At 41.0% G+C, this 25,359-nt stretch overlaps 3 protein-coding genes across 3 annotated transcripts; all 3 read right to left on the bottom strand.

The window, feature by feature from the left end:
- Positions 1-1,917: 1,917 nt before the first annotated feature.
- taf8 (TAF8 RNA polymerase II, TATA box binding protein (TBP)-associated factor) lies at positions 1,918-5,277 on the bottom strand. Its single transcript, XM_030767590.1, has 8 exons — positions 5,159-5,277; positions 4,586-4,745; positions 4,202-4,300; positions 3,647-3,709; positions 3,369-3,493; positions 2,974-3,121; positions 2,601-2,743; positions 1,918-2,087 (listed from the first exon to the last, which is right to left on the bottom strand). Exons 1-8 carry the CDS (start codon positions 5,204-5,206, stop codon positions 1,947-1,949), a joined length of 927 nt encoding a protein of 308 aa, XP_030623450.1. The 5' UTR covers positions 5,207-5,277; the 3' UTR covers positions 1,918-1,946.
- Positions 5,278-6,045: 768 nt separating this feature from the next.
- On the bottom strand, positions 6,046-6,381 carry g0s2 (G0/G1 switch 2). Its single transcript, XM_030767591.1, has one exon. The coding sequence runs from the start codon at positions 6,379-6,381 to the stop codon at positions 6,046-6,048; it is 336 nt and encodes a 111-aa protein (XP_030623451.1).
- Positions 6,382-9,973: 3,592 nt separating this feature from the next.
- On the bottom strand, positions 9,974-20,883 carry camk1gb (calcium/calmodulin-dependent protein kinase IGb). Its single transcript, XM_030767589.1, has 12 exons — positions 20,748-20,883; positions 18,615-18,726; positions 14,071-14,196; positions 13,709-13,783; positions 13,457-13,595; positions 13,081-13,204; positions 12,337-12,412; positions 11,663-11,775; positions 11,423-11,501; positions 11,048-11,135; positions 10,258-10,601; positions 9,974-10,040 (listed from the first exon to the last, which is right to left on the bottom strand). Exons 1-12 carry the CDS (start codon positions 20,881-20,883, stop codon positions 9,974-9,976), a joined length of 1,479 nt encoding a protein of 492 aa, XP_030623449.1.
- Between the last annotated feature and the right edge of the window lie 4,476 nt (positions 20,884-25,359).

Raw genomic sequence — 25,359 nt, 5'->3', positions numbered from 1 at the left:
GAGACATTTGTTCAGCTGTTTGTTTGGACATAAGGATATGGATTCTTAGGCTTAGGTCACTGATTACAAACTTTGATAAACTTCACATCAAGCTGTCATTGCTGATTGATAATCGATGGACATATAATCAAAGGGTTACTTGTATTTATCGTAGCAGATAATGTCTCTGCTCACTCTGTATGCTACCTGTTTTACCAAAAGAAGAATTTGCACGTACTGTCCCTACCACTGAGAGGACATAAAACCTTACATAGATGAGTATTCCTGTGTGGTATACACACATGCTGTCCCAAACATTTAGACAACCCAGAGAGAAAAGCTGGGTGTGTGATGTGACGTACCCTGTCCTTCTGGACTGCCTCACTTTGTGGTCTCTGAGAAATTTCCACTGGATGTAATGCGTGATCAGATACTCGTTAATCTCTGAATTTCTGAAAGAGCTCCAGATCCTTTCCTGGAAACAGGCTGGCCTAAATTTCTTACACACTATCTCACTATCTTACACACAATCCAATATTTATTACTGAACTTAGTCCTCTCAGAGCACACTGGTACATTCAGTTTGATGCCAAACACATGTATTTCGCTGTCACAGGGACATATGGACAGGTGGAGACCAGCACCACAAGGCCATGTGTAGAGAGGGTGTCTATTGACAGAGTGGGTCCCTCTCCTGTGTCCAGCCGGATGAGTCGTTAAATCACCATCATTTTGACTATTTTACAAAACTACCAGAGACATATGTAATTCTAAATAAGTTTATCTGCCACACTGCTCGACTGTCTGAAGGAGGGGATGTCCTCCCACTATAATCCAGGAGCTGCACAAGACCAGGCTGGAATTTAGAGTCTCAGGTGTTTGCTGTGTAAGCATCTGGCCATTCACACAACGCAGACCAGACCATGCCTCTCTGCCTGCAGAGTGTTGGCCTGTCAGAGAGCTGAACCAGCCTCTCATCACCATCATCCAGCTCAGCTCGCTCACCTCACATCAACAGCCCGACTGGGACCATATCTTGTTCATTTCCCTGAGACGGGGAACAGGATCTCTATGGTCCCATTTTACTGCATTTAATCTTTTTTTTAAAGAATTTTAATGTGGCTGTGATAATGCACTGATACACCTGATGAATCATCTGTCATTAAATCCCAGATATGTTTTGAATGTATCTTAAAAACATCTGGCCATTCACAAAGAGCTTAATTGTTTGCATGAATTAATTTGCTATTTATGCAACATCAGCAGATTCAGTGGCCAGCCAACTAGTGAAGAGTTTGGAGTTGAAGACAGTTTGAGATTTCTGTCAACTCTCCCCTCTGTCTCACATACATATACACACCCACTATCACACACACACACACACACAATCCATAACATTTGTGCTTGTGCCTAGTGCAGAAATGAACCAAATATGCACTGCCTTAATCAAAAAGGGGGAGAACTCATTTAATTTTGTCATTTACAAATGAGTGATTATTGTGACATTTACAAACAAAACCAGGTAAATCATATAGTGCTAACATCATAATTCATGACAGCATTAACACAACACTCTGGGTCATGTAAATCATAGGAACACAGAACAGCAGGGTAACAGCGTTCAGTGGTGTGTGTATATACATAAAACGTCCAGGTCATCAGCATTAAAAGAGTGTTTCAGTATCCGTGGGAATAAAACGTTTCATTGGAGCCAGGCCACTGACACAGAGACAGCAGTAGGTTTCATGGTGCTGTTGACTGAGTGGAAGGTGTCATTGTGATTGGGTTGAGTCTGGCCATAACACGTCATATTCATGTCCATGGATTTCAGAGGCACAAATTGGCCACTGAGCTGCTATGACTGAGTGCTGTGTGTGTGTGTGTGTGTGTGTGTGTGTGTGTGTGTGTGTGTGTGTGTGTGTGTGTGTGTGTGTGTGTGTGAGAGAGAGAGAGAGAGAGAACTGTGCTCATTTCTTCCGTCGCACTTTCGGTTTCTTCACCGGTCGTAAGTAAGGGTTATCAATCATATTTTCCTCATTAGCTTTGCATGCTGGGACTACACCACCAGGTGGCAGCACCGAGTTCTCCTTATCCGCTCCTGGATCGTCCTAATATATAGAGAATGTAAAGAGCATCCCAGTCAATAAACCATAACCCATAGACTTTCAGTGATCATTCTCTAAAAACCTACATATATCATGATTATGGCATACTCTGCTAGAATAGGTTTTGTTAAAAAGAAATTTCATTTGTAAAACCTATTGAACACTGAGATGCCCTGAAACAGAGACACCCTGAAACACTGAGATGTCCTGAAACACAGAGATGCCCTGACACACAGAGATGCCCTGACACACAGAGATGCCCTGACACACAGAGATGCCCTGACACACAGAGATGCCCTGACACACAGAGATGCCCTGACACACAGAGATGCCCTGAAACACAGAGATGCCCTGAAACACAGAGACGCAAAGAATTCTTTCGACTGAAAATGCTTCAGAATATCGTCTTATCTTGATTTGTTTCAAAACGCAGTGCAAAACTGCACCTGGCCTGTAATGAGAGAGAGAGAGAGAGAGACAGACAGATGGAAAGAGACAGAGAGTAGGTGCACTTACGGTGTTGTTGCCAGCGTTGGGACAGTCACTGTCAGTCTGTTCATCCTGCTCTGAGGAGTCTGTCTCCTCCAGCATCTGTAGCTCCAGCTCTGAGGGGAGCAGAGCGCTCAGGTATGGGATGGAACTGGGCCTGGCCGCGATCACTGCACACAGGGCAACAGCAGCACCGGTACTCAGTCTAAACACACCCTCTCATCTTCAATTTCATTTACTGTCTCAGCGGGGTTCAGGTGAACAAAATAACTGATTGCTATTTCAGTAGAATTCAGATGACTAAAGTGACACAGTGTGCTGAATGTGGAGCTGTGATCAGGGTTTCTGTGGCTGTGTGCAGGAGGATGGAGTGGTGTCGTGTCAGGCGAGGAGCACTCACAGGGGAAAGCAGTGAGGTCGTCTTTAAAGAGGCTTTGTGTCTCGCCTGTCTTGGCCATGAAGCGTGTTAGAGCGCGTTCCACATCTCTCCGCTGGGACGCAGCCTTCTCTCGGATTACCTGGTAATCTGACACCGGTTCACGAAACGTCTGGCACAACATGACAAAAAACATAGCTCATAAACTCATTCATAACACACAGTCGATTCATCAATCCTGCCTAGCTTCACATTCATCTTTTCCAGCTAAATTACATAAATAAACATACAGATAATCAAAGAAAGAGTTTTTTGCAGGCATCAAAGCTGCACTGCTGAGCTGATGCTTCTGTGTCTCTCCTGTATTTCCATACATTGATTAATAAAGTAAAAGTAACAGGGAGCGGGTTTGGTCTCACCGGAGTTTTGATGTATGTGTGAGGATCTGGAAATTCTGGGAAGTGACTGGGGATGTGCGCAGGGTGAGTGCGTTTCAGTCCAGCTGCAAGCGCCTTGGGTATTACTGGGGCATTCGTCACTGGAGCTAAGACAACAAAGCCATTATGTCAGAGAGTACTGAAGAGAAATGAGATGCGTGACACAATGATCTTATCTAACATTGTAAGTTTCAAAAATGGTGTGAGTGAATATGGTTACTGAAATGGAATAGTATAAACGACGTTAAGGTGATGCTTACGTGCAGTTATGACCATCCTCTGTGATCGTTTGGCATATACAGGTAGACTGTCAACATTAAAACCTACAGTTCAACAGATAAAAAAAACATGTTTTCAGTGTTTTGTTTCTCTCTCTCTCTCTCATATATATATATATATATATATATATATATGGCCATATTGAAAAAGATTAATTTAAAAGAAATTTTACAGAACTGTACATACTGAGAAAATTAAAATCTCTGTGATCGCGCACACACACACACTGTGAGCAGTGAGTAGTGAATTTATCCTCTGCATTTAACCCATCCTATACACACAGGTAGTGAGCACACACACACCAGGAGCAGGAGCAGTGGGCAGCACGCTTGCACCTGGAGGGCAGTTGGGGGTTAAGTGCCTTGCCCAAGGGCACTTTAGCCATGGATGTTGAGGGAGGGGAAAGCGCTCTTCACCCACTCCCCCCGGGCACATTTTTCCTGCTGGTCACAGGGATTGAACCAGCGACTCTCCGGTTGCAAGCCTACTTCTCTAATCATTAGCACACTTAAATAGACAGAAATAAAAGTACACACCCATTTCAACCAATGTAACCACCACATCAGATAGAGTGGGGATACTTCTTGCTGTGTGTTCACAGTACGCCTTTGCACTTCTTCCTACTTCAGTTACATCTGGAATAGACACAAGAGAGTGGAGACATTTTTCCATGGATGATTAGAGCCTATAATGCCATTACCCTTAAAATTTTGTAACAAACAGAGCAAGTAAGGATATAGAAATCAGGGACTGACACAAGTATGCACCTTACCACAAATGAACAGCGTGTGTTAAACATCACTGTGTGCACATTCATTCTACACGGTTTACCAAATCAAATACTATAAAACAACAAGCGGAAAACCAGTTACTCACAAACTGAAGATATTATGAGTTCGTCCGAAAGGGACTGTACTTACATGACTGCATCATTTCCGTCAGTGTTTCCACTGCAGCTTTCTCCGCACTGTCATAGCCGCATTCTGTTAATAGTGAACTCACAACAACCTGAAGAGTGCGACGCCGCGCTGAGAAATAGTTCTCTGCTGGACTCGACGTTGTTTTACTCCCACCTGAGCGCTAAACAACAGAACACAGACAGGACTCAAAGGAGATACAACGGACTGTTCCATTGACATAATAATTACTTCATGGTCAAAGTAGGCTTCTACGCTAAAAGCCGTCTATGCTTCTGTGGAAAATCTAACAAGATAAATAAATTAAAGCGATTGGATTAGCTTCGCAACTCAGGAAACTTAACAGTTGTAAAAATCATTTAAGTTCGCTCCACATATATCTGAACAGCTATACGATGAAAGTTGTTTTTGTCTGTAAAATGAAAAAAATACTTCATTTGTTCATCTGCTGCATTTCGTCCAGACTGAAAGTTATATCCTCCTTACTACATTCTCATCTGTGGTCCGCATATGAAACACAACAATTTTGAGGCAGTTCTGGCAGTTTGACAGTGAACGCCTTGCTCATTTACTCACCGTTCCGGAGTTTAAGGAGCTGCTTCCGATGACAGCTGGATCTGCCATCTCCACAGTTCACTCTCCCTCTGTATATTCTTTTTGACGACTATTTATTTGTGGAAAAGACCGTAAGACGTCTTCATACAAAACGAACACTAAACATTTCGTCACTTCCGTGAAGTGAGCAGTGGATAAACCGCCTGTTTCTCGGTGCGCATAATCTTTTGCTGCCGCCCTCTGGCAGGAGTTCCGCCCTACAGTTTTCGGGGTGTTAAAAGACTTGTGCAAGACTTGTGTATTCGCGCTCTCTCTATCTCTCTCTCTCTCTCTTCTTCATTGTACCTGCGTGATCAACCATATTCCCTTTTCTGAAGGACAGTTTTATATCCCAGTCCCCCATTCATGTATTTCACATGATTTGAACCTAGACTGTATTGCATGACAAAGGTAAGAATTCCTAATGCGAAGGTGACCTTGGTTACCATGGGAACAGATACCAAGTTAAAGAAACTCTCCCAAAACCCACGTCTTGTTTTAATGCCCTTAAGTTATAGATTGCGTATGCAGTATTCAAAATGATTCATACATCCCAGTGAATGGTTAGAAAAGAATTTATTCATTCAGAGGCAGTAAGATAGAGCACAATGAATATATGACTTTTATACATCCATTTATAAATAGCCTTCATCCAGTGTAAAATCATGACATCTCAGCAGACATTTCTAACAATGGGCAGCTTTTCAGTTCATTTTTCAGCATCTGCTGCCCAGCAGCATCAAACCTCCATGTCGACCTTCTCCACATACTGTGATACACTCCTCAGCAAAAGCAAAGCACTTGCCACCATCCAGGCTTTCCGTTGCCTTGCTTAAAAAGGTGGAGAGCTTGCTGTTTTTTTCTTTCTTTTACGAAGCATGAGCTCTGAAACTCATGCGCCTCTGTCTGACTGTGGCCAGTTCTTTGGCCTTGGCCTCTGTCTCACTGGCCAGCTCATCCTCCATCTCTGGAACAACGGTCTCGGTCTCCAGTGTCTGCGTTTGCTCCGTGATCAGCTCCTCCCTCAGTTGGTCTTCTTCATAAGGCCCGTTATCAGGGAAGAGTGAGCAAACCGCTTCCACTACTCCACTCATGACCCCCAGGACAGCAAAAGTACTGCCTACCAGGTATACCTTCATGGAGCCCTTCGACCCTGCATTCAGCATCTCCTTCGCAAATGGAATGACCTCCTGGATAGTTTCCATGTTGTTTGTGTTGGTGTTGACTTGAGTCTGTCAGAGGAACAAGGGGCTCGTGATTAAAGATGTTTTTTTTCCCCACACCATGTTCTGAACCCAGTGGTATATTAATTAGTGAATCGATTCGGACTAATGTTAAACAATACACAAGTAGTAAATAGTTTAATGACTCACAGGAAAAAAAAATGTGAGAATAAATTTAAACGCTCGCAATTAATATGTGTCTTACTAAAGTTTGAAATAATTACTTACTTTTAAAGTGGACCCTTTTGTGTGATACTTCCTCAGCAGTTGTCTTCTCTGTGTATCAGTGGGCACAGGACAACTGAGGTTCACTCTATTTAAAGACAGAGGAAGCTGTGTCCACACCCTCAGTGCATAAATATTCATGAACAGTGAGCAGCATTGCAAAATTTGGGCAAGACGTCTCATGTGAGACGTGAATGACCGTAAGATCCTGAATTATGCGCCAAAACTATGGAGACAGTGATGATTATTGGCATGCTTATGTCACGTGAAGAAAACAATAAACACGTAGTGTGAGAAACGTGCATGCTGTCAGGACTGAAGACGAACTCATTGTCCCTCATGTGTATTATTCATACAACTCTAGTCAAAGTTCACTGATGTCACTCAGAAGCAAAATTGATCCAAAACCTATGCACACCAAAACAATTTTTGATTTTTTAATCTTAAATTAAAAAGCAAGCAAAAACTTAATGGTGTATCATGAAGAGCGAGATACACAAAGGATCAGAAAAGCAAAGCAAAATGCGTACCAGACCCTCTATTCAGTCCCTTTGGTGTGTCAGCATTTCATATGTTTTATTCCATGAAATGTTTCTCTCCAAATACAATTCTCTTTAGAGCTGCCGTTTTCTTTTTAAAGCATATTTTCTGTGATTCAGTTTCTAAAGTGTTCAGGTATGTAATTTTTTGAAACATTAAGAAAACATTACACTCACAGGTTCATTGGGACAAAAAATTAGTTGACAGATATTCATCATAGCTGTTCTGTTTTACTACCATTAAAATGAACCAGCCAAGATCCCGCTTTTGAGTCAAGTATACAGGTAATAGGGGGAACACAAGTATATATGATTAGACTGTATGGGGCTGGTTTTAGACAGGCAGTTGTATAAACACATTACGTCAAGTATGTTATGGTAAATTGTTTGTCCACAATACAGTCTTGTAAGTCTTGCTAGAGATGTATGTGAGTCACACGTGCTGAGGTAATCGGTAACCTTTAATCAGGTTGCGAACGGAGTGTCTCCCGTCCGCACGGCACTATGACGCTAATTGGCTGCTGTTGCGTCTGACCCTCGGGACTGTGACTGCGTGCGAGGGTAAGAGAGGAGAAGATTGTTGGGCAATGTTCTTGTTTGGCTAAGTGGACACTCCAGACACTGCTGGCGTTCACATGGACACAGTCATATCAGAGACTTGTTACCCATTTCGCTGTGATCTGTGCCACGCTCTGTGCCCTGGATAACAAAACCGTCTTGAGCAAGATCTGTGGTCTAAAATTGATCCAGAGCAGAGAGCTTCTGTTTAGATTATATGCGGAACAGAGTAGTAGGTAGTGTAGAGTGTGTACGTAGTAATACTCAGCAATGTCTTGTAGTACAAGAACTAGAGCATAAGTCATAATCAAAGAAAGGTGACTCATCATTTAAAGCGTTCGTCCAGAATTGCGAATCAAGACCATCGTGACTACATAAGAAGAAAGGAGGAAATTAATTAGCGATGATGGACCATCCATTTTACAGCATTACAGAGACAGAGACAGAGACAGAGCCTGATAGGTACACAGATACACACACTGCTTTAATACATACGTTTTGTTTTTATTTAGTTATTTTTGATAGAATGTTAATATGTGATGCTACAATTTCACTATTGAAAGGTAAAACATACCAAAGTAGTCTCTTTACATCAATCGATACACATTCTACATTTCCAAACACAGACTTTTTCTAAATATGATATGCTGTCAAGTAACCACTTGCCTTGATCACAGTACAAAGTTGGTTAACCAATCAAAAACATAGAATCTATATGACAAGAGTTGAATATTTCTTTGTCCTCGGATGTCCGTTTACCCTCTATAAGGCTTTATGTGTAAGTGAGCGGTGATCAGGACTGTGATAATGATCTTCCAAATCTCCAGAAAGGCGGTCGGCTCTCTGACCTGCACAGAGACTCAGTCTGCCTCATTAAGGTCAAGCGTCTTGCTAAAGTGGGGCAACTGAAAGAGTGCTGACGTACTTTGAAAGAGTGCTGACCTCTATGGTACATGTGACCTGAGGTCAGTTTTACTGTTAAGATTATAACAATTAGGATAAAGGCTGGTGCCAAGACAACTGATCCAAGATCAGTCACAGGACAAACAAAATATAGCTATAGTAATATAACAGAAATATATCAAAGCAAAGACACAGAGCTGTTAACACATGGGGCTTTATTAATAAAGAATGTGATATTGCACATTGATTTGTTACTGCAGCAACCTATACAAACATCCCATCTTTACATTTTATTATAAAACAAACCAAAAGTGACAAAAAACATGGCTCAACATGTGTTACAATAGTCATAAATACATAATAGAAAAATAAACCTTTAACCTAAGAAAACAAGAACTCTCCAAACTATCAAACTACTAATCACTGTGGAATAATTTACTTGCATTTAAAGGACATATTTTGAACATATTTCAGGTTAGCTCATACAACTTTAGTATTCTGCAGGGTTAGCCAACGTGTGCTTTATCCACATGAATGTTAGTGACTAAACACAAAGCAATATAGATGGCAACCAATCTCAGGTTACAGAAGCTGTGCGTCACAATAGTAATGATAATAGTAATAAAAATAAAAAACATTCCTCAACATTGTGTTACATCAATACACTTTAGGAAGAAAAAAAACCTCTCCATGTCATAGACTCTTCATTTGAATACATCAATACAGAGAAATTCAGAGACATTAAACACAAAGAGAGGGTCTTCTCATGGCGAAATAACAACATTTAAGAGATGTCCAGCTTTTCTCACACCTCTTTTCAAAGGCAGACTGGACACTAATTTTCTTTGGAAATGTTTGCAAGTGCGGACATGTGTGTCTGTCTCTTTGTGTGTGTCTGTGTGTGTGTGAGTAAATACACATGCAAATATGTGGACATGTCTGGGCACACTTCCCAAGTCCAGCAGTTCCAGAATTTTCTGGAGATCTTGGGCTGGCTGTCCTCTGAGGGCTCTTGTATCAGGGCACAGAGCAGCGGGCGTGTCCACATAAAGCAGCCAGGAGTTGGCAGACAGGTCACTGACCTGTGGAGGAGAGGAGAGACAGAACCAGACAACAGACAGTCAGTCTGCAGAACTGGGCCACAAACATACATGATACAACATCAGAGTGAGTCTCCAACCTGAGCTCTTACCACAGAATATACAATAGTCTCTGGGTGACAGAAATATCTCGCATATGCCATAGTCTACAAATGCTACTGTGTGTGATCTTGTATAAGAAAAACACATTTAGGAGTTCACATCCATTCACTGTTACCATTTTCAAACGATCCGGCAGCGCATGTTTGGTCACATGACTGAACACACTCCAGTCTGCAAGTTCTGACCAGTGCGGCTGGAGGCTCTTTTTCCATAACTGCAAAATGAATAAGTGTAGCGGGAAGAGTTAAAAACAGTAATAGCATCTCTCCTCAATCAATCTTCAGTAATACCCTCTGGGACTCCGTTATCACTAAGTTATCCACACTGTAATGAAAAATTCAATAAAGGATGTTATTGGATCACTGGATCGATCCTGTTGTCAGGTAATGAGGGGAATGTTCCAGATATTTTGGTTGAATAAAGTGACATACCCGTTGAGGTTGGCTGGTTCGGAGTGATATACATGTTTGCCCTTCTCACAGATGCTGAAGGCTCCGGCATGGTGGACAGGCTCACTGTGGCTGACCTTCAAGCTCTGGTAATGACTCCTGGCCTCCATTGGCTGATTGGCTGGTACAGTGATGTGACTGGCTTGTATGCCACCGTTGGGTTCCAGGTTCTCTGGAACCAGGTTCTTGTGAGCCGCGTTGGGCGTGGACGACTCTGTGACTTTAATTTCCGGCACAGGAAGCTGGTTCTGCCTAACCAGGGCCTCAGAGTGAGCCAGCTGAAGCTTCTTCATGTGGTTGATGGCCACGGCTGCGTTAAAGGCTTGCTGTGAATGGAATAAAAAAACGTCTGCATTAGGCAAATGTGAAATGCTGCTATATGTAGCTAAACACAGAGATTAAGTGATTAAGAGATTAAGATTAGTTTATTAGTACACTTTTACAACAAGGAGTGTCATTTCCTTTCTGTGCAAATAATTAATGGAAAAGTGATTTGTACTGTATTGTAAAAACCAAGCTCTCTTCTTGGCCTATTAAAACATATACATTTTTAAGTTCACAAGCAAAGTTTCCCAGTTCAAGTTGAAGAGGAAATTTAAGAGGTCAAACTGACTGGACATTAACTGAGAAGTGTGGATGCACACACCAGACAGAGTGAGCATTGTTACAGGCGATGTTGTGTAACCAGGCCAGAGATCAGCGGAGACCCAGTGAGATTTGAATACGGGGGGAAAAGTCTTCCCAGTTTGCTTCAGCTCAGCCTTGAACTCACCTTCCACTTGGACTTGGCAAAGTTCTTCTGGATCTGCAGACTGACAGAATGGTAGATGTCCTGGCTCCGAGCCGTTTTCCCAATAATCCTGAGAGACAAGGCCAAAGTCAAACAAAGGACAGAGCAGTGTCTCTACTTATATGATCTAAAATGAAAAGAATCATAATATAAACAATGACGTTTCTGAGACCTAAAGCCGATCAGACCGGAGTTTATCTATACACCCAAAGTCTATCAACGCTTAAGCTCATAATCCTCATTCTTACTTTTTTTTTCTTTTTTCAATTTTATTTTTAAGGATGTTTTCTTATTGTTAAGTGTGGGGCTTTTTTAATTTTTAAGGGTGGTGGCTTTGAAAGCAGACAGGATTCTCACCATGGGTGTCTGAGGGCTTGCTCTGCTGTGTAGCGCATCTTTGGGTTCTTCTGCATCATGTTGCGGATGAAGTCCTTGGCTAAAACACAAACATAACGGCATCAAAGAGGCTTCTGAAGGCAGAGCGTTAGCTCCATATATCACACTGTCTCTGTAAAGTGACTATAGAGCAGCATTGTGCCATCAGGCATGATGATTTACACAATGAAATACAATTCAAATAAGAAAGAATTAACTCACCTGACTCAGAGATATCATCCCAGAAAGGAGAGTCAAACTCATACTGAGCCTTCATGATTTTAGAGAACAGTCGAGTCTCTGTCTCTTCATAGAAAGGGGGATATCCACACAGACTGCAGGGACGAACAATAACCTCAGTCAGTCAGTTGTTCTTATGTTCCGGAGCTGTATAAAAGTAACTGTACACAGTACTACAAAAGAAAAAGGAACTGCATCCACTGTTTGTTGAAACAATTTACTCAATCACTGTTCTGTCCTCTCACCCATTTGATCATTAGTTACTCCACTGCGCGCGCGTGTGTGTGTGTGGCGCGTGTGTGTGGTGTGTGTGTGTGTGTGTGTGTGTGTGGTGCGTGTGTCTGTGTGGTGTGTGTGTCTGTGTGGTGTGTGCTTGTATGAACACTCTTCCTCCTCACGAGGGCAGTATGAGTGTTGATCCAGTGTAATGAGGGAATGGGTTATGTACATGACTAGTGTTTGATGAGGGGACTAAGTGACTCAGAGTGACTCACAGTGTTAATGAGACGTCCTGCTGAGCGCTGGATTTCTAAATACAGTCATCGCCACTGACAACAAACAAAAGCACTGTATACACTACACTGCTTTTGATTATACTCAACACATCTGTTCTGCCTGTAAGTCAGAGTGACCCTGGCCAAAATAACAGTACTTACAGAATGTAAGTGATGACTCCAATAGACCAGCAGTCCACTGCTTTGCTATAGGGTTTCTGTGCCAACACCTCTGGGGCTGTACAAAAGATCACACACCAGTTCAGTTCAGTTTGAATACGCTGATATGATGAAGCTGTTTTTCATTTTAGAAACTACCTTTCTATCACTTCATTACAGTCCAGGGTTCTGGCAAGTCTCCTTATGACGATTAGTGCACAGTTAATTGAGAAATATATTCACAAATGTATAATTGTAGTCAAATCAAAGCTAACTGAGAGATACCATTGAGTTGTTTTTTTTTTTCTTGGTGGGGGGGGGGGGGGGTATTTTTTTGTTAGTATTTGTAGAGTTCTCACTCACTCTCACCTCACTCATTATCTAAGCTGCTTATCCTAATTAGGGGATCTTATCCCAGCGCTCATAGCGTGGAAGGCGGGGAAACACCCTGGACAGGTCGCCAGTCCAGAACAGTAGACACACAGACAAACACACACACACACATTCATAACTAGGGGCAATTTAGTGTCTCAAATTTGCAGAAAGGACCCTGTGGGAGGAAATCCACGCACACGGGGAGAACAAGCAAACTCCACACAGAAAGGACCCTAGCCGCCCGGCCAGGAATCTAACCTGAGACTTTCTTGCTGTGAGGTGACAGTGCTACCAACCCAGTAGAGTAAGACTGGTCTGTGGGCATTTTGCTGAGTTAGCTGAGAGCCTGTATGATATGGCAGTGTTCCTTACCCACATAGCCTGGGGTGCCACAGGCCGTGGACATGATGCCACTCTCCTCCAGCTTAGACAGCCCAAAGTCACTGATCATGATTTTAGAGTTTTCATCTTGACTGTAGTACAACAGGTTCTCAGGCTGTGGAAAGACAGAAAGGCGTGGTTCCCAGTCGGCAACTTCATAGTTATATATATGTGTGTGTGTGTGTGTTATTGTAAACACCAGCACACCAGGAACATTACTTATATATATATATATATATATATATATATATATATATATATATATATATGTATATATATATATATATATATATATGACACTGTTTTTTGATGAAAGACCTCTGTGTGTTCAGATCTTACTGTGTTTTGTATGAGCTGGAGTGTATACCTTGAGATCTCTGTGTACAATGCCATTCTTGTGCAGGTAATTGACTGCCTCCAGAACCTGTCTGATCACTAGACTGGCATCCCTCTCTGAGTACATCCCCCGGTCCAGGATACGGTCAAATAGTTCACCCCCCGAAACGCTGCAAACACACACACACAAAAAAAACAGAGACTCAACAGCCTGTTCTCTTCAACAACAGGACACAGTGTGTAGCACTACTGTCTCTAAATGACTGCTGAGCAGATCACTCACAGCTGCATGACAAGGTAATAATGAGTTCGACTCTCATAGAAATCTTCCAGTCCCACCACGTTCTCATGTTTGATCCTAAAGTAGCAAACAGGACAGATGTTCAGACTATGATTATTCAGACCCTACAGCAATAATGTTTATAAAACAGCAGCCATGCATTCACTGAATGAAAATGTAAGCCCAAAATATTTACTGAACAGAATATCAAAAGAGAGCACACTTTGCTGAATTGGTTTCATATTCTCTTAGTAATTCCAATGAATTTTTAAAAGCAGTGTAAAACTCTGTAATTACCATTGTAAAGTAAATGGAAACTGAAATACTGATTATTTTTAAAAAGGAAGAACAGTGAGAACTCTCACCTCCTCAACACAGCAATCTCATTCTCCAGGTTCAGATCTCTCTTGTGTTTTTTCTTCACACACTTCATGGCAAAGAGTTTTCCGGTCTTCCGCTCCCTCACCATGTACACTTCTGAGAACGCTCCCCTGGTGGGAAAGAAAGGGAGAGAGAGAGAGAGAGAGAGAGAGAGAGAGAGAAACAGGATAAGGTCAGATGTGCAATCATGGAGATCATGGTTTCCTCCAAAGATCTGAGAGAGAGCACTAGTATGGGTTGTGTTTAATTACATATCCTGACCTTATCTCCAGAGCAAAGCATGCTTTAATGAGGGGCTTGCTGCAACGCTGACCTTTTCAATCTTTCACTGCCTCCAAAGCTCACACAAAATGTCCACGGCACCGTCCCTCACTTGTTTAAAGGATGGAGAAATTCAAATAAATTTATCATGAAAAATCAGGCTTGTCTGATGCCAGTGTGCGAGTGCTTTTCTCAGACTTGGTGACAAATCATCCTTAAATGAAAAACTCAAAATGAGAAACTCCTTAAATGACCCACCACTTTCTTTAAATGTCACCTCACCAAGTAATTACCTACTGCCATGTGAATTTTTTTCCACTTCTTTTTTTCTTTACCAAGGATCATAATTAATTATAAAAAAATGGTGTAAATAGCTATTATGTTGTACAAGCTGATAATGTCCTGATCAACATTTTATGTCTAACCTCACAATATAAATCTAAACATTAATCATCTTAAAAACTACAATGAACTATTTAAAAACATTAAGAACATTTTTGAAAAATTTTGCTCACTAGGTTGGAGGGTGATGATTACACACTTAAAAAGGTCCAACAGACACCTTAATTTTCCCAACCTCTTTACTGCTGCACTATCTCCAGTTCTCTCCCTCTGACTAGGAGAGCTGTCCTGAGAGAGGGATTAGAATTCAAATCCCTTACACAATGGAAACAGAGACTGGTGTGAAGCTGGAGCTGGAGCCAAATGCTTGCATGGTTAACCCAGACAGATCTGCATGCACATTCAGGTCACAGAGCTGTCCACAACCCGGGTAAACATGGCCCAGCCTAGCAGAATGATTTCAGCAGGGTCCTTCTCATTCCTTTTCTTTACTGTGTGGTGTTTGTGTATTGTGATGACCCTACTGTAAATGGCATAAGTGGAGTGTACTTAATAAAAGACCAGACAATAAAAGTAGAATCACACCTACTTAATGTCTAACTAGCATCTACTTTGCTTCTGCCTCAGAAAACCACAAACACACATACAAACACAAACACAAACACACATACACAGACAGTTAGCCTAATTAATTAATGTCAAAAGTATTCTCTGTGAAGTCCTTTTTTTATAACTCTGACGTGGAGTTGCCCACTGCTGACAAGCGTCGTCTCAGACAGTCACACATTCCCATGAGGATTCTCACTCCAAAAGAGGAGGCACAGTACCACACAAGTCTCAGGTTCTAGTATGATCTCTTAGGTTCTCTCGTGTTCTCTCAAGTTCATCACAGTCTCCAAAAACTCCTCTGAATCATAATCACATTTTACTGTCTCATTTCAAAAGCTCATAGAAGGGTGTTTGCTAAACTTATACGGTGATCAGACTGGACTCAGTTGCTTACAGCTTATACAGACAGTTACATTTCTTTGTTAAGCCCTGTTGAATCATGCCTCTCTGATGGATAAAGTCAAGCTTAATTAAATGGGTTCAGCACAAGTACTAAAAGTCAAAGAAAGCATGCTTTGTGTTTGCTTACCTTCAGGGAACGTTTCTGTGTACTGAAATTATTATTATTATTATTATTATTATTATTATTATGATTTACTGAAAACTCTGTCCCTGCAGCTTAGCTGCTTCACTATATTTACCCCTTACCATTTTTAGATAGGAAAATATAACAGTGCATTTTTCTCTCTACGGTTTTGCCTTAACGGAGTGGGAGCTCCAGTTCCCCTTGTTTTTGACGCTGAAACCCCAGGGTTTGCTTCCTCCGAGACAACACTTCCTGCAGGTGATGCTTTCCACTCACACAACAACGAACAAGAGCAGATAATAACAATGACCACCAGCTAACTCTGTTTTTTTCCCCCTAATTCTCAGATGATACAGCATAGTGAATGGCCACATGGATACACATACCTCATGGAAAAGAAACACAGATCATTCTATGTCTGATGCTGATTTTCTTTTTCCTGCTGTTAGAACAAAATGGAAATGCTGTTCTAGTCTGTACCCAGGCTCTCTGCATATTTAGGGGCTCTCTATCTCTCTGAGCTCAGTTTACATTCCCCTATAGCCATAGCCTAGTGTTGCACTATGTCTGTGAATTACTGACACATGGGAAGAAACAGGCAGTTCTGTTGTTATAGAGTCTATCACCTGTCTACTGCACATACATTGCATGCAGATTCCATTGTAGATTAACATATTAATCCGCAGCCAAGCTCTCTCTATCCAGTTAGCTGTTCTCTGAATGATGTGTTCCCGAGTCCCTGTCTGTCTGAGCGATTAGCACACTGTGTCTGTCCTCAACTCTCAGTGACTTTAGCTTGACCCTCAACAGGATCGGTCTCTCTCACACACACACACACACACACACACACATACTCAGCCAACAGTTAATGTTGTCAACACGCTCTTCTAAATGCAGTTTTCAGATTGTACATCAGTAAGGTTCCGGTCATGTTCTGTGAAGTTCTCAACAATGACTGAAAATGTTTTGCACGTGGTCTGCTTATACTTTTACCAGAATTTTTCTATTAATGGAGAAGGAATGTAATCTCACGGCTGTGGGATTAGGCTCTAAAGTGTTCCTCTGTTGCATTACCATTCTTCTGCACTGTAGTTAATTTAAAAAAAAAAAAGGTAACTTAAAAAAAAGTTAACTTAAGTTTAAAGTTTAAGTAAACTTAAAATGAGAAAGGACCTTAGTTCTTTTTTTGTGTGTAAACTCAAATGTTGGGCCCTCTATGTACCTTTACAGTTGGGCCTCCTGAAAAAAAAAAAAAAGTAAAATCCTTTCCTTTTCATTTTAAGCTCATCTCTTAATGTTTCACAACGTGAGAACCTCAAAGCCTAAAACAGATGCACGGCTATATCTTAACTTAAGATACACCTCATTTACAAGCAACAGACGTGAACAATTATTTATATATTTTGGTTCTTACTATGAACATTCTGACATTTTTTGTCAAACTATAAGTGCATCAACAGCTCTTTGGTCATCCACTTAATCAGCATCCACTGATGAGAGCAAAACAGTGCAATGCTATGTATTTGAATGTCTTTATGTCAAAGAAATCAGACAAGTTTAATGTGACGAGACAAAGCGGGAGAGCATTAGCACTTTTCAGGGAACTCTTAGGCTTCTGACTCTGGGGAACTGCCAAACGAAGAGATAAAAAGTGTTGACTGGCATTGCTTAATATATCTAGAATGTCTGACAGTTCCTCCTGGCCTCAGGATACTCAACGCTGCTGCTACAACACTCTGCTGCTTTTCATTCTCACTGAATATAAACCACGATGACAAAATCTTCTATCCATTAAAGGAAACCTTGCACACTACCACAACCTTGACCAACACAGAAAAAGCAGTTCCAATCAGTATCAAAAAAAAATGACACACATCTGGTTAGCCACCCCGATCCTTGGTCTAGTCAGGTCTCTGTACTCTCAAAGCCCCATGACGTCAGCTCTGGGAAATGCGTAGGCGGCGTATAAAGCTACGAGAAATTGCCAGGGAAAAACAGGACAATTGACTGGGCCTTGGATTACTGTTTTTGACCCACTAAGCCAATGAACTGCTTCACTGCTCAATCAAAATATTTACTCCTTTGAGTTGTGTTCTGGTGTCTAAACAAGATGCTTCTGGTGTCTAAACAAGAGCTAAGATGTGCTATTGCTATTACCATCAAACAAACAACTCTTTTTTTAAATGATCAAACACACATTACCCTTACATTATAATAAGAGTAGGAAGAACACTAAGCCACGCTGTCATTAGCTACTTTGTAAAAACCTTTTGATTAGCCTGTGAACAAAATGGATGAATGTAAGACATCTCTAAACATTTCCAGATATGGCTTTCAAATCAGTATAATAGATAGCCTGCCAGCTAGGTGACAAGTGCGCCAGTTCATACTAGTTTTATTCTTCCCATTTTGAAAGTACAAGTAGAGATCCCTCCTGCATTACCAGCTTCACTTACTCCTGATCTTTTTCTATGAATGAAGAACTAATTCAGAGTATCTCCATACGCCAGGTGGATTCTCAAACCTAAACAGAACTGCAGCACAAGCCAAGCCTAGCCCAGCCTAAGGAAGCTTTGGTCCCATACACCACTTAAAGTAGGTCTCCTTGGAATCCAATCAAGTCCGTCTAGCAGTCTGTTCCCCCTTTGGGTCATCCAGGACAAGTGGCCATCTATAACTAGGTCAAGTATAGGACAGCACCTGGCTGGAGCAGACCCTCTCCTACAGCTGGAGCCACTGGTAACAGTGATACCAGGGCGGGGAAGATATTTTGTGGATGTGTGTACTTACGATCCTAACACCTCCATGAAGTCAAACACCTCCTGGATGTCATCGGTGCTTTTCTTCCACTCATAGTCGTCCTCCTTCCGGCCCATGACTGCCTGAGCTTCTAAAGAGATTCCTGTCAAAGAGAAAATTATGACAATGTTAGTCTACAGAGAACACAAAGCACACATCCTTGCCCTGGGAGAACAGCACCCTGACCCCTGCTTGGTGCTCGGAACCTGCATGTACCTTTTCTGAGTGGTAAAACAATGCCCAATATTCCAGGTGCGATGCCAGGGTTGATGTAATCCTAAATAAACTCAGTTTTAACGATTAGTAACATGCATCCTCTGACATGTATTTCCGCCTCCAGATTTACTACAATCTTAGTCTTCCAATGGTCAAAAAGTGACCAGGGACAAAGGGATCATCACACGAATCGTCAATGCCTGTAGCTACTCCTGATTACCAGACATTCTGGTGGACTGTTTCAGACAGGTTACTCAAACTGGCCCCGCCCTTTAGGAATGATAAGCATTTCAATTATCCAATCGGAAATCTCAGATGTTGGTGACCTTCTTTTGGCTGGTCAACGAATGCTGACAAATACTTTGCTTGAAAGTGATAAAACCACTAGTCACAGAAAGGCTCCTGGTTTTCTTAAGGTTGTCTTCTTTTGTGTAATGCACACTCAAATTAATATGTGCCTTCACAGTCTTCCTGCAGTCTTTGTGAACCTGTGCTCCTTCGATTTGACTGAGCTATTTTTATTACTGAAGAAAGAGGACAGTCCGTTTGGACTGAAAGAATATGTTCTTAAGAAACATTCATCCAATGAGTCAACACAGACCTAGCATATCTCTCTGTGTGTATACTCATCAATTACCATATTTTTATGGGAAAGATATCAGCAATGAAAATGTAGCCAAGGTCATCTTGGTATCCAACCAGTGTGGCTGTTTCCTGCACTTCATTGTGTAAAACACAGAGGTTGATAAAAATTGCTCTGACAACCTGATAGGCTAAAAGAGGATTAAGAACCCGATAGTACTAGATGGTTCTGACGGATTGGCCTCTTTTCGCTTATGTAACAGGTTAAAGACTTTTGATCTATGGAATCAACCTGAGAGCAAAGATTCACCTTAGATGAACAGAATTAATCCACTTCCTAAATATCCAGCATTAGCAGAGTCCAAAAAGCTGCACAAAGAGACCTCAAAAGCTAAACTGGAGTCTGATGCTGATTTCCAATTTCCCATTATCCTGGCCTAAAAAATAATGCAGCTAATGGGTAAATTGGGTAACCCAGAGAGAAAAAGAACATCCAATTAGGAAACGTGTCTAAGTCCTTTGACCGTAACTGTAGAGAGACATCAGCATACAGTAAGACCGAATGTTAGTCACAAATGGTGTTTTTGAAAACACAAAAACATAAAACAACAAAGGCACAGAACATCTAGCAGAAGGGCACATAGAAAATAAGTACTCACGAAGACAGCCAGAGAAATGACAAACTATGATTACATGATATAATACTACATAGCCCACTTATTACTTTTTTTGAACAATAAATGTAGTGTAATTTTCTGTCCTTAGACATAAAATAACTTCCAGAAACGAAAAGACAAAGAAGAAGAAGAAATTGGAAATAGGAAGAGAGGGAAAAAGATCATGCGGTAGAAGATGACAAAGGAGAAAAGGATGAAGAAGATGTAAATATAGTGAGAGAAATACCTGGTTTAATTTCAGTCTAGTGGACTGTTCGTTCATACTGTGTACTCTTCCTGCGCTGCCAGTATATATACCCCTACTAGATTCACCTCAGTCTGTTATTGTATTACGAGCATAGACATGAATAAGCAACAATTCAGCACGGATCAGTGGTATGCACAATAGGCTCAGGTGCAAGTTGTCCTTTACATTGCGTTGCTGAATATCACGCCGCGCTCCGTCATTAAAAACGTTCCTTATGCAAGTAAACACAAATCCAAAGTGCAACAACAACAACAAAAAAAGACAAGACAAAACAAAAACTCTGACAGTATATGATATTGTTAAACACATCTACTCTAAACTCTTCAAGCTTCTAAAATTATTGAGCTTGGTAATTCCCCCTCAATTTTTCCCTTATAAAAAAAAACCCTTTTTTGGTCTCACCTTCCTGTCTGTAGCAGTTCCAACACGTTTTTCGTGATTTGCGAAATTTGTTCGGGCTGAGACAAGGACAGCACTGATGAAAAACAACGTGGGAAAAACCAAAAGGACGCAGTGCTGATCTCAAGGATACAGACATTAGTATTACGATTTTGCGGAACTATAGCACATACCTGTGCAATGGTGAATTCCAAAAGAGTCGTTAAAATACCCACAAAATCCAACGAACGAACTTGCCTTCGATTTAATTAGCAGTAAAACGCATGCCTTACACAACAGCCATGGGCGAACAAGAGCATCACCGCTGGATTGTGATGAACAAGTGTCGACCAGATACGTACTTCGTATTTTCTAATGAAAAAAGGGGGAAAACAGGCTTGCAGCCATATATTTTCCCAGGGAGCAAGAGCAGAGCGCAAGCTTTGCCCAACCGTTTCACGAGAAAGCACTTTTCTTCTGAATGGGATGCGAATCCGCTTATACTCGGTAGGCGTCTAGTCCTTTCACTTACCTAGAGACAATTGTGCAAGCAGGTGCTCCGCTTTGACTCTCCTGGCAAAAGCTGGTCGAGCTCTGGACAGATTAGTTTGTCGGGAAGCACAGAAATAACCAACAAGTTGGAGATTAACCTGTGTCTCGATGAGAAAGGAGGAGCATGGATGGAGGCGTCGCACTTCTGTCAAGTGACCCCCCCCCCCCTTTCCACCTTCATATTAAAGCAGTAATTGTCTTGACACCCAATTTCTTTCTTTTTTCTTTTATAATGGGTGATGAAAAATGGTGCATTTTCTGTCACAATTTTGCAAAACTTTTCAGCGACCATTTTAAAAACAAAAAATAAAATAAGATAAAATAAAATAAATCTTGAATTTGTGACTTCAGATTATTTTTAAAGACACTACCAGTTATTCAGTCAGTCAAGGTCTTGTTCTCCTCAAACGAAAGAATGACGTGGGGTTTGGTTCTTTACCTGCAGTACTGTGTAGAGAACTATGACTTATTACAGCTTCATGCACGCTGTGAATTGACCGGTCACAAGACAGTGTCATAGCAGTCATATACAACAATGTCATAGCAGACACAAATTTGAAGTCACTCGTATATAAACGTTAAATGACTGATGTTTTTGCCCCTGTAGTGCATGCATAACACGTTAGCCTTGAAACAAACTGTTTTTGAACGCATCACCATATCTTTGCAGCACTGCGACTGGGAACTGATTTGAATATTTTACGGAGCTAAGGAAATATCATCATTTATCTATACTATTTCCATGTTAACTTTCGATTCTAGCATCTACTCCTTGCATGACAAGACACGGATTACCGAGAGGAGTTGCAACAAGAGGTTTACTTGTGCATAAGATTATCATGGCATCAACTGGATATGGTAGAATGTTCTTTCCGTCTTTGATTAGCTAAGACGTTCATCAGGTGGGAATTTAATATGTTGAATTACTCAGCACACATTTGCGCTGACTGACTCACGGACTGAAATGTGTGCACTGAGGACGGAGCTGTTGCAAAGCTGGGACAGTGAGAGTGACCCATTTAGAGGTGTACCTTTTGATTTCTTTATACATTCAGAGATTACTATAAGAGAAACTGAAAAACTCACCAAGAAACCCTCTGATAACCACCATTACGAGTTACTGTGCAAAAAATCAGACGAATTATAACTACATAAATTATACAGACAGTACAGTTAATTGCTATGGATAAGGCCAGCAGTACGTCTTTTCTCATAAATAAACAAACACTGAAAATTCTGTGTAATTTAGCAGTGATGTTTCAGAAAATGTGCTCACATTGGAAATTATGTCCTCTATTCAGCAGTGACCCAACATGTTCCCTCATACAAGAGCCCATCTCTTCTTTCACTTAACGCCAGCAGTCATGTGCAGTGTCAGGTTTACCATGGCTGTGAACACAAGATCCTCTATGATATTGTAAGTGACATTATACAAACAGTATATTCTTCTTCCTAACTCTACATCGGTGAAAAGGATACTGTATTGTCAGGCTCTCTAAGATGCAGCTATGGGAACATGAGGTTGCCATGGAGGAGAGAGAGGAAATGTCTTTTGAGTCTGGAGATGGAGCTCTCCTGACAGTTCTATTTGTGGGTGTTAGTCTACGTAAATGGGAATTGGGTTAGCTCTGCATATTCCATGACAGTTTTGAGACTCCCGTTCCATGTTGTACATGTATGACGACCTCTCCCATGTCATCTGGATGCAGTTACACAATATGACATGTTGTTCCTTGAAAAGCAGTTGCATGGATGAGATACCAGTTAATTAATTTTCATATGATCTTTGACCAACAACCGACACAGTGCATAAAGCATTAATTAAGGTGACAAATAACATTTAAATAGCATATTGCATTAAATGCTTAAATGTTTTATTGCTATTTTGGATGTCTATTAAAACAATTCAGAGTGGTTGACAAATTCCAGGAAACTCTTTAAACTTTAGCACTGCATTTTTCACCTTGTTTCTTCATATGCAACTTTAAATACAGGCTGTTATCAAATAATGTTGTCAAATGTACATGGCTTAAAATTCAGGCTTGGTTGCACAAAAAAGTACTGCGCAAAAATGGCCTGGAACAGCAAAGACCTAGATAATTCTCCATCCCGAGATCCACCTCAGAAAGAGCCGAAGTCTGTGAAAGATAATCCTATGACCTGGGGATCTATGCCTCCTGTGATAGCAGTTACACAATGCTATTAGATTCTCAGCATTCAAATTACTCTTCATCACTCAGCTCTCTGAGTGTTGACTGCTTTTTAAAGCAATGATTCAACTAACTCTATCAAATACATTTCACATCCATTATACAAGCACAAGTCTCTGAATATATTAACATGTTAAACAAACAAAAAAAAGATTTATCAACTTGGGGTTTTCTCTGCCCAATCTGGTCAGTACATCAATTTAGACAACTTCGATAACAGATGCTGTGCATTTATTGTAATGTAAAGATTGGGGTCTGTTTTAATACAAATAGTCAGCTCAAATCCTATTCTGGTAAGTTATTTAGTGTCTGCTTCCTCTGTTAAACATCAGTGTGCAACCTCACTGGTTCTCCTCTCTCAGAGTTACCTCAGTTACCTTTGTTACAGTTCTGTGCCAAGATTTAAGGCTACAGACAGACTGGCATACCCATCTCATAGAATGCCTGCCAACACAGGAAGGTTAATCTATTTCTGTGTTTGAAATTAGATAACTAGAATAACGGACAGACAGGAAGTGGGGTACATAGATTGTGGAGGGAAGCACCTTCATCAGATTTTTCAATCAAAACTAAAAATAAATGGCAGGTAGAATTTTGTGTGGCTTTGTTTTGATGTTTGTATCCTTACTCTGCAGACCTCAGAATGCCTTTTCTCTCCATAGCAGTAGGGTAAAATCTAGTTAATTCTAACATCTCAGAGAGTTTAAACCTGTTACTCATGCCCCTTGTAATCTGACAGTGATGTCCCTGGCTGATGTCCCCTCAATCCGGAAAACAATCAGCATCCCACTAAGAGTAAAAAACATTGTCACATATGCAACAGGTCAGGCAGACCACCAACAAGTGCAAGGCGGCTGTCTATATAATTGATCCAGAGAGAGAGTGAGAGAGAGAGAGAGAGAGAAGATGAAGACAAAGTACATTGCATGTAGATCTTAAATAAAAAAACAAAAAAAAACAAAGCACAATGCTAGGTTAACAATATTACCAAAAAGTACTCACCAAAATGCATTGTAACACTTTTAAAGATTCTGATAAGAACACAGCCATTTATGCCTACAGGATGCTCTCTCTCAGAGCAGAGTTGTCTGACTGGCACTGGTGATAAAAGAATATTCTCTCTCGCTCACACACACACACCCACATACACACACACGCACAAACAAATGGATTCACCCATACTGAAGTAATAATCTCTAATGTGAGTTAGTTTGAGCATAAATTATGTTAATGCAGGGGTACAGTGCGAATGCTTGGTGGGGGATTACAGTGAAGTCATTAGTGAATGAAACTGATGGGGCATGCTATAATAAGACCACCAGTACCTCTGACTCTGTGATATGAAGGATCAAACTGTTCTTCGGTTTCAACTCATTGAAGTCTTTGGTGCTGATTTTTGTCATGGCACACAAATAAATGAATTGCAAAGAAAGTGTGTGAGTGTGAGTGTGTGTGTGTGTGCACATGCAGCCTTCCCATTGAATGCACCTCAGAGTTACTCGTAATTTTACTGTAACACAGACATCCAACACATCAGTCAGATAACATACTGAAAGGGTCTTGTAATTTATTTAACTTTAACTCACCACTAGTTAATTCCACCAGAACATTCTAATTCTCCTTCCTGTTGTCTCTCTGTGTTCCATTTCATGTTAGGTCCCGCGTGAAGGAAGTGTAATTATCATTTAACACATATCCGCAGTTAAAAAGGCATCACCACAGCAGCAAGTAAATAAGTAGGATGGAAAGATGTGTGTTGTGCCCTGACGAGACCGTTTTGTATTGTTCAGGTATCATTAAGTTCTCCCCAGTCCCGTGGCTCATTAAGACTGCATGTCAGTCGATATTAAAGTTAACTCTCTATGGACTTGTCA

This window comes from Chanos chanos, chromosome 3, assembly GCF_902362185.1.
Source record: "Chanos chanos chromosome 3, fChaCha1.1, whole genome shotgun sequence".
Classification (NCBI taxonomy): Eukaryota; Metazoa; Chordata; class Actinopteri; order Gonorynchiformes; family Chanidae; genus Chanos; species Chanos chanos.
The sequence above is the reverse complement of the archived record's forward strand: the minus strand, read 5'-3'. Positions and strand labels throughout refer to the sequence as shown.

Coding starts and splice junctions, on each gene's coding strand:
- camk1gb (XM_030767589.1), bottom strand. CDS start 20,883: ATGTCTGTATCCTTGAGATCAGCACTGCGTCCTTTTGGTTTTTCCCAC. Junction 13,784..14,070: donor GAGATTGCTGTGTTGAGGAG/GTGAGAGTTCTC, acceptor TTGCTACTTTAG/GATCAAACATGAGAACGTGG. Junction 11,136..11,422: donor CAAGCCCTCAGACACCCATG/GTGAGAATCCTG, acceptor CTTGTCTCTCAG/GATTATTGGGAAAACGGCTC.
- g0s2 (XM_030767591.1), bottom strand. CDS start 6,381: ATGGAAACTATCCAGGAGGTCATTCCATTTGCGAAGGAGATGCTGAAT.
- taf8 (XM_030767590.1), bottom strand. CDS start 5,206: ATGGCAGATCCAGCTGTCATCGGAAGCAGCTCCTTAAACTCCGGAACG. Junction 3,710..4,201: donor GGTTACATTGGTTGAAATGG/GTGTGTACTTTT, acceptor GTTGAACTGTAG/GTTTTAATGTTGACAGTCTA. Junction 3,494..3,646: donor GAGGATGGTCATAACTGCAC/GTAAGCATCACC, acceptor TTGTTGTCTTAG/CTCCAGTGACGAATGCCCCA.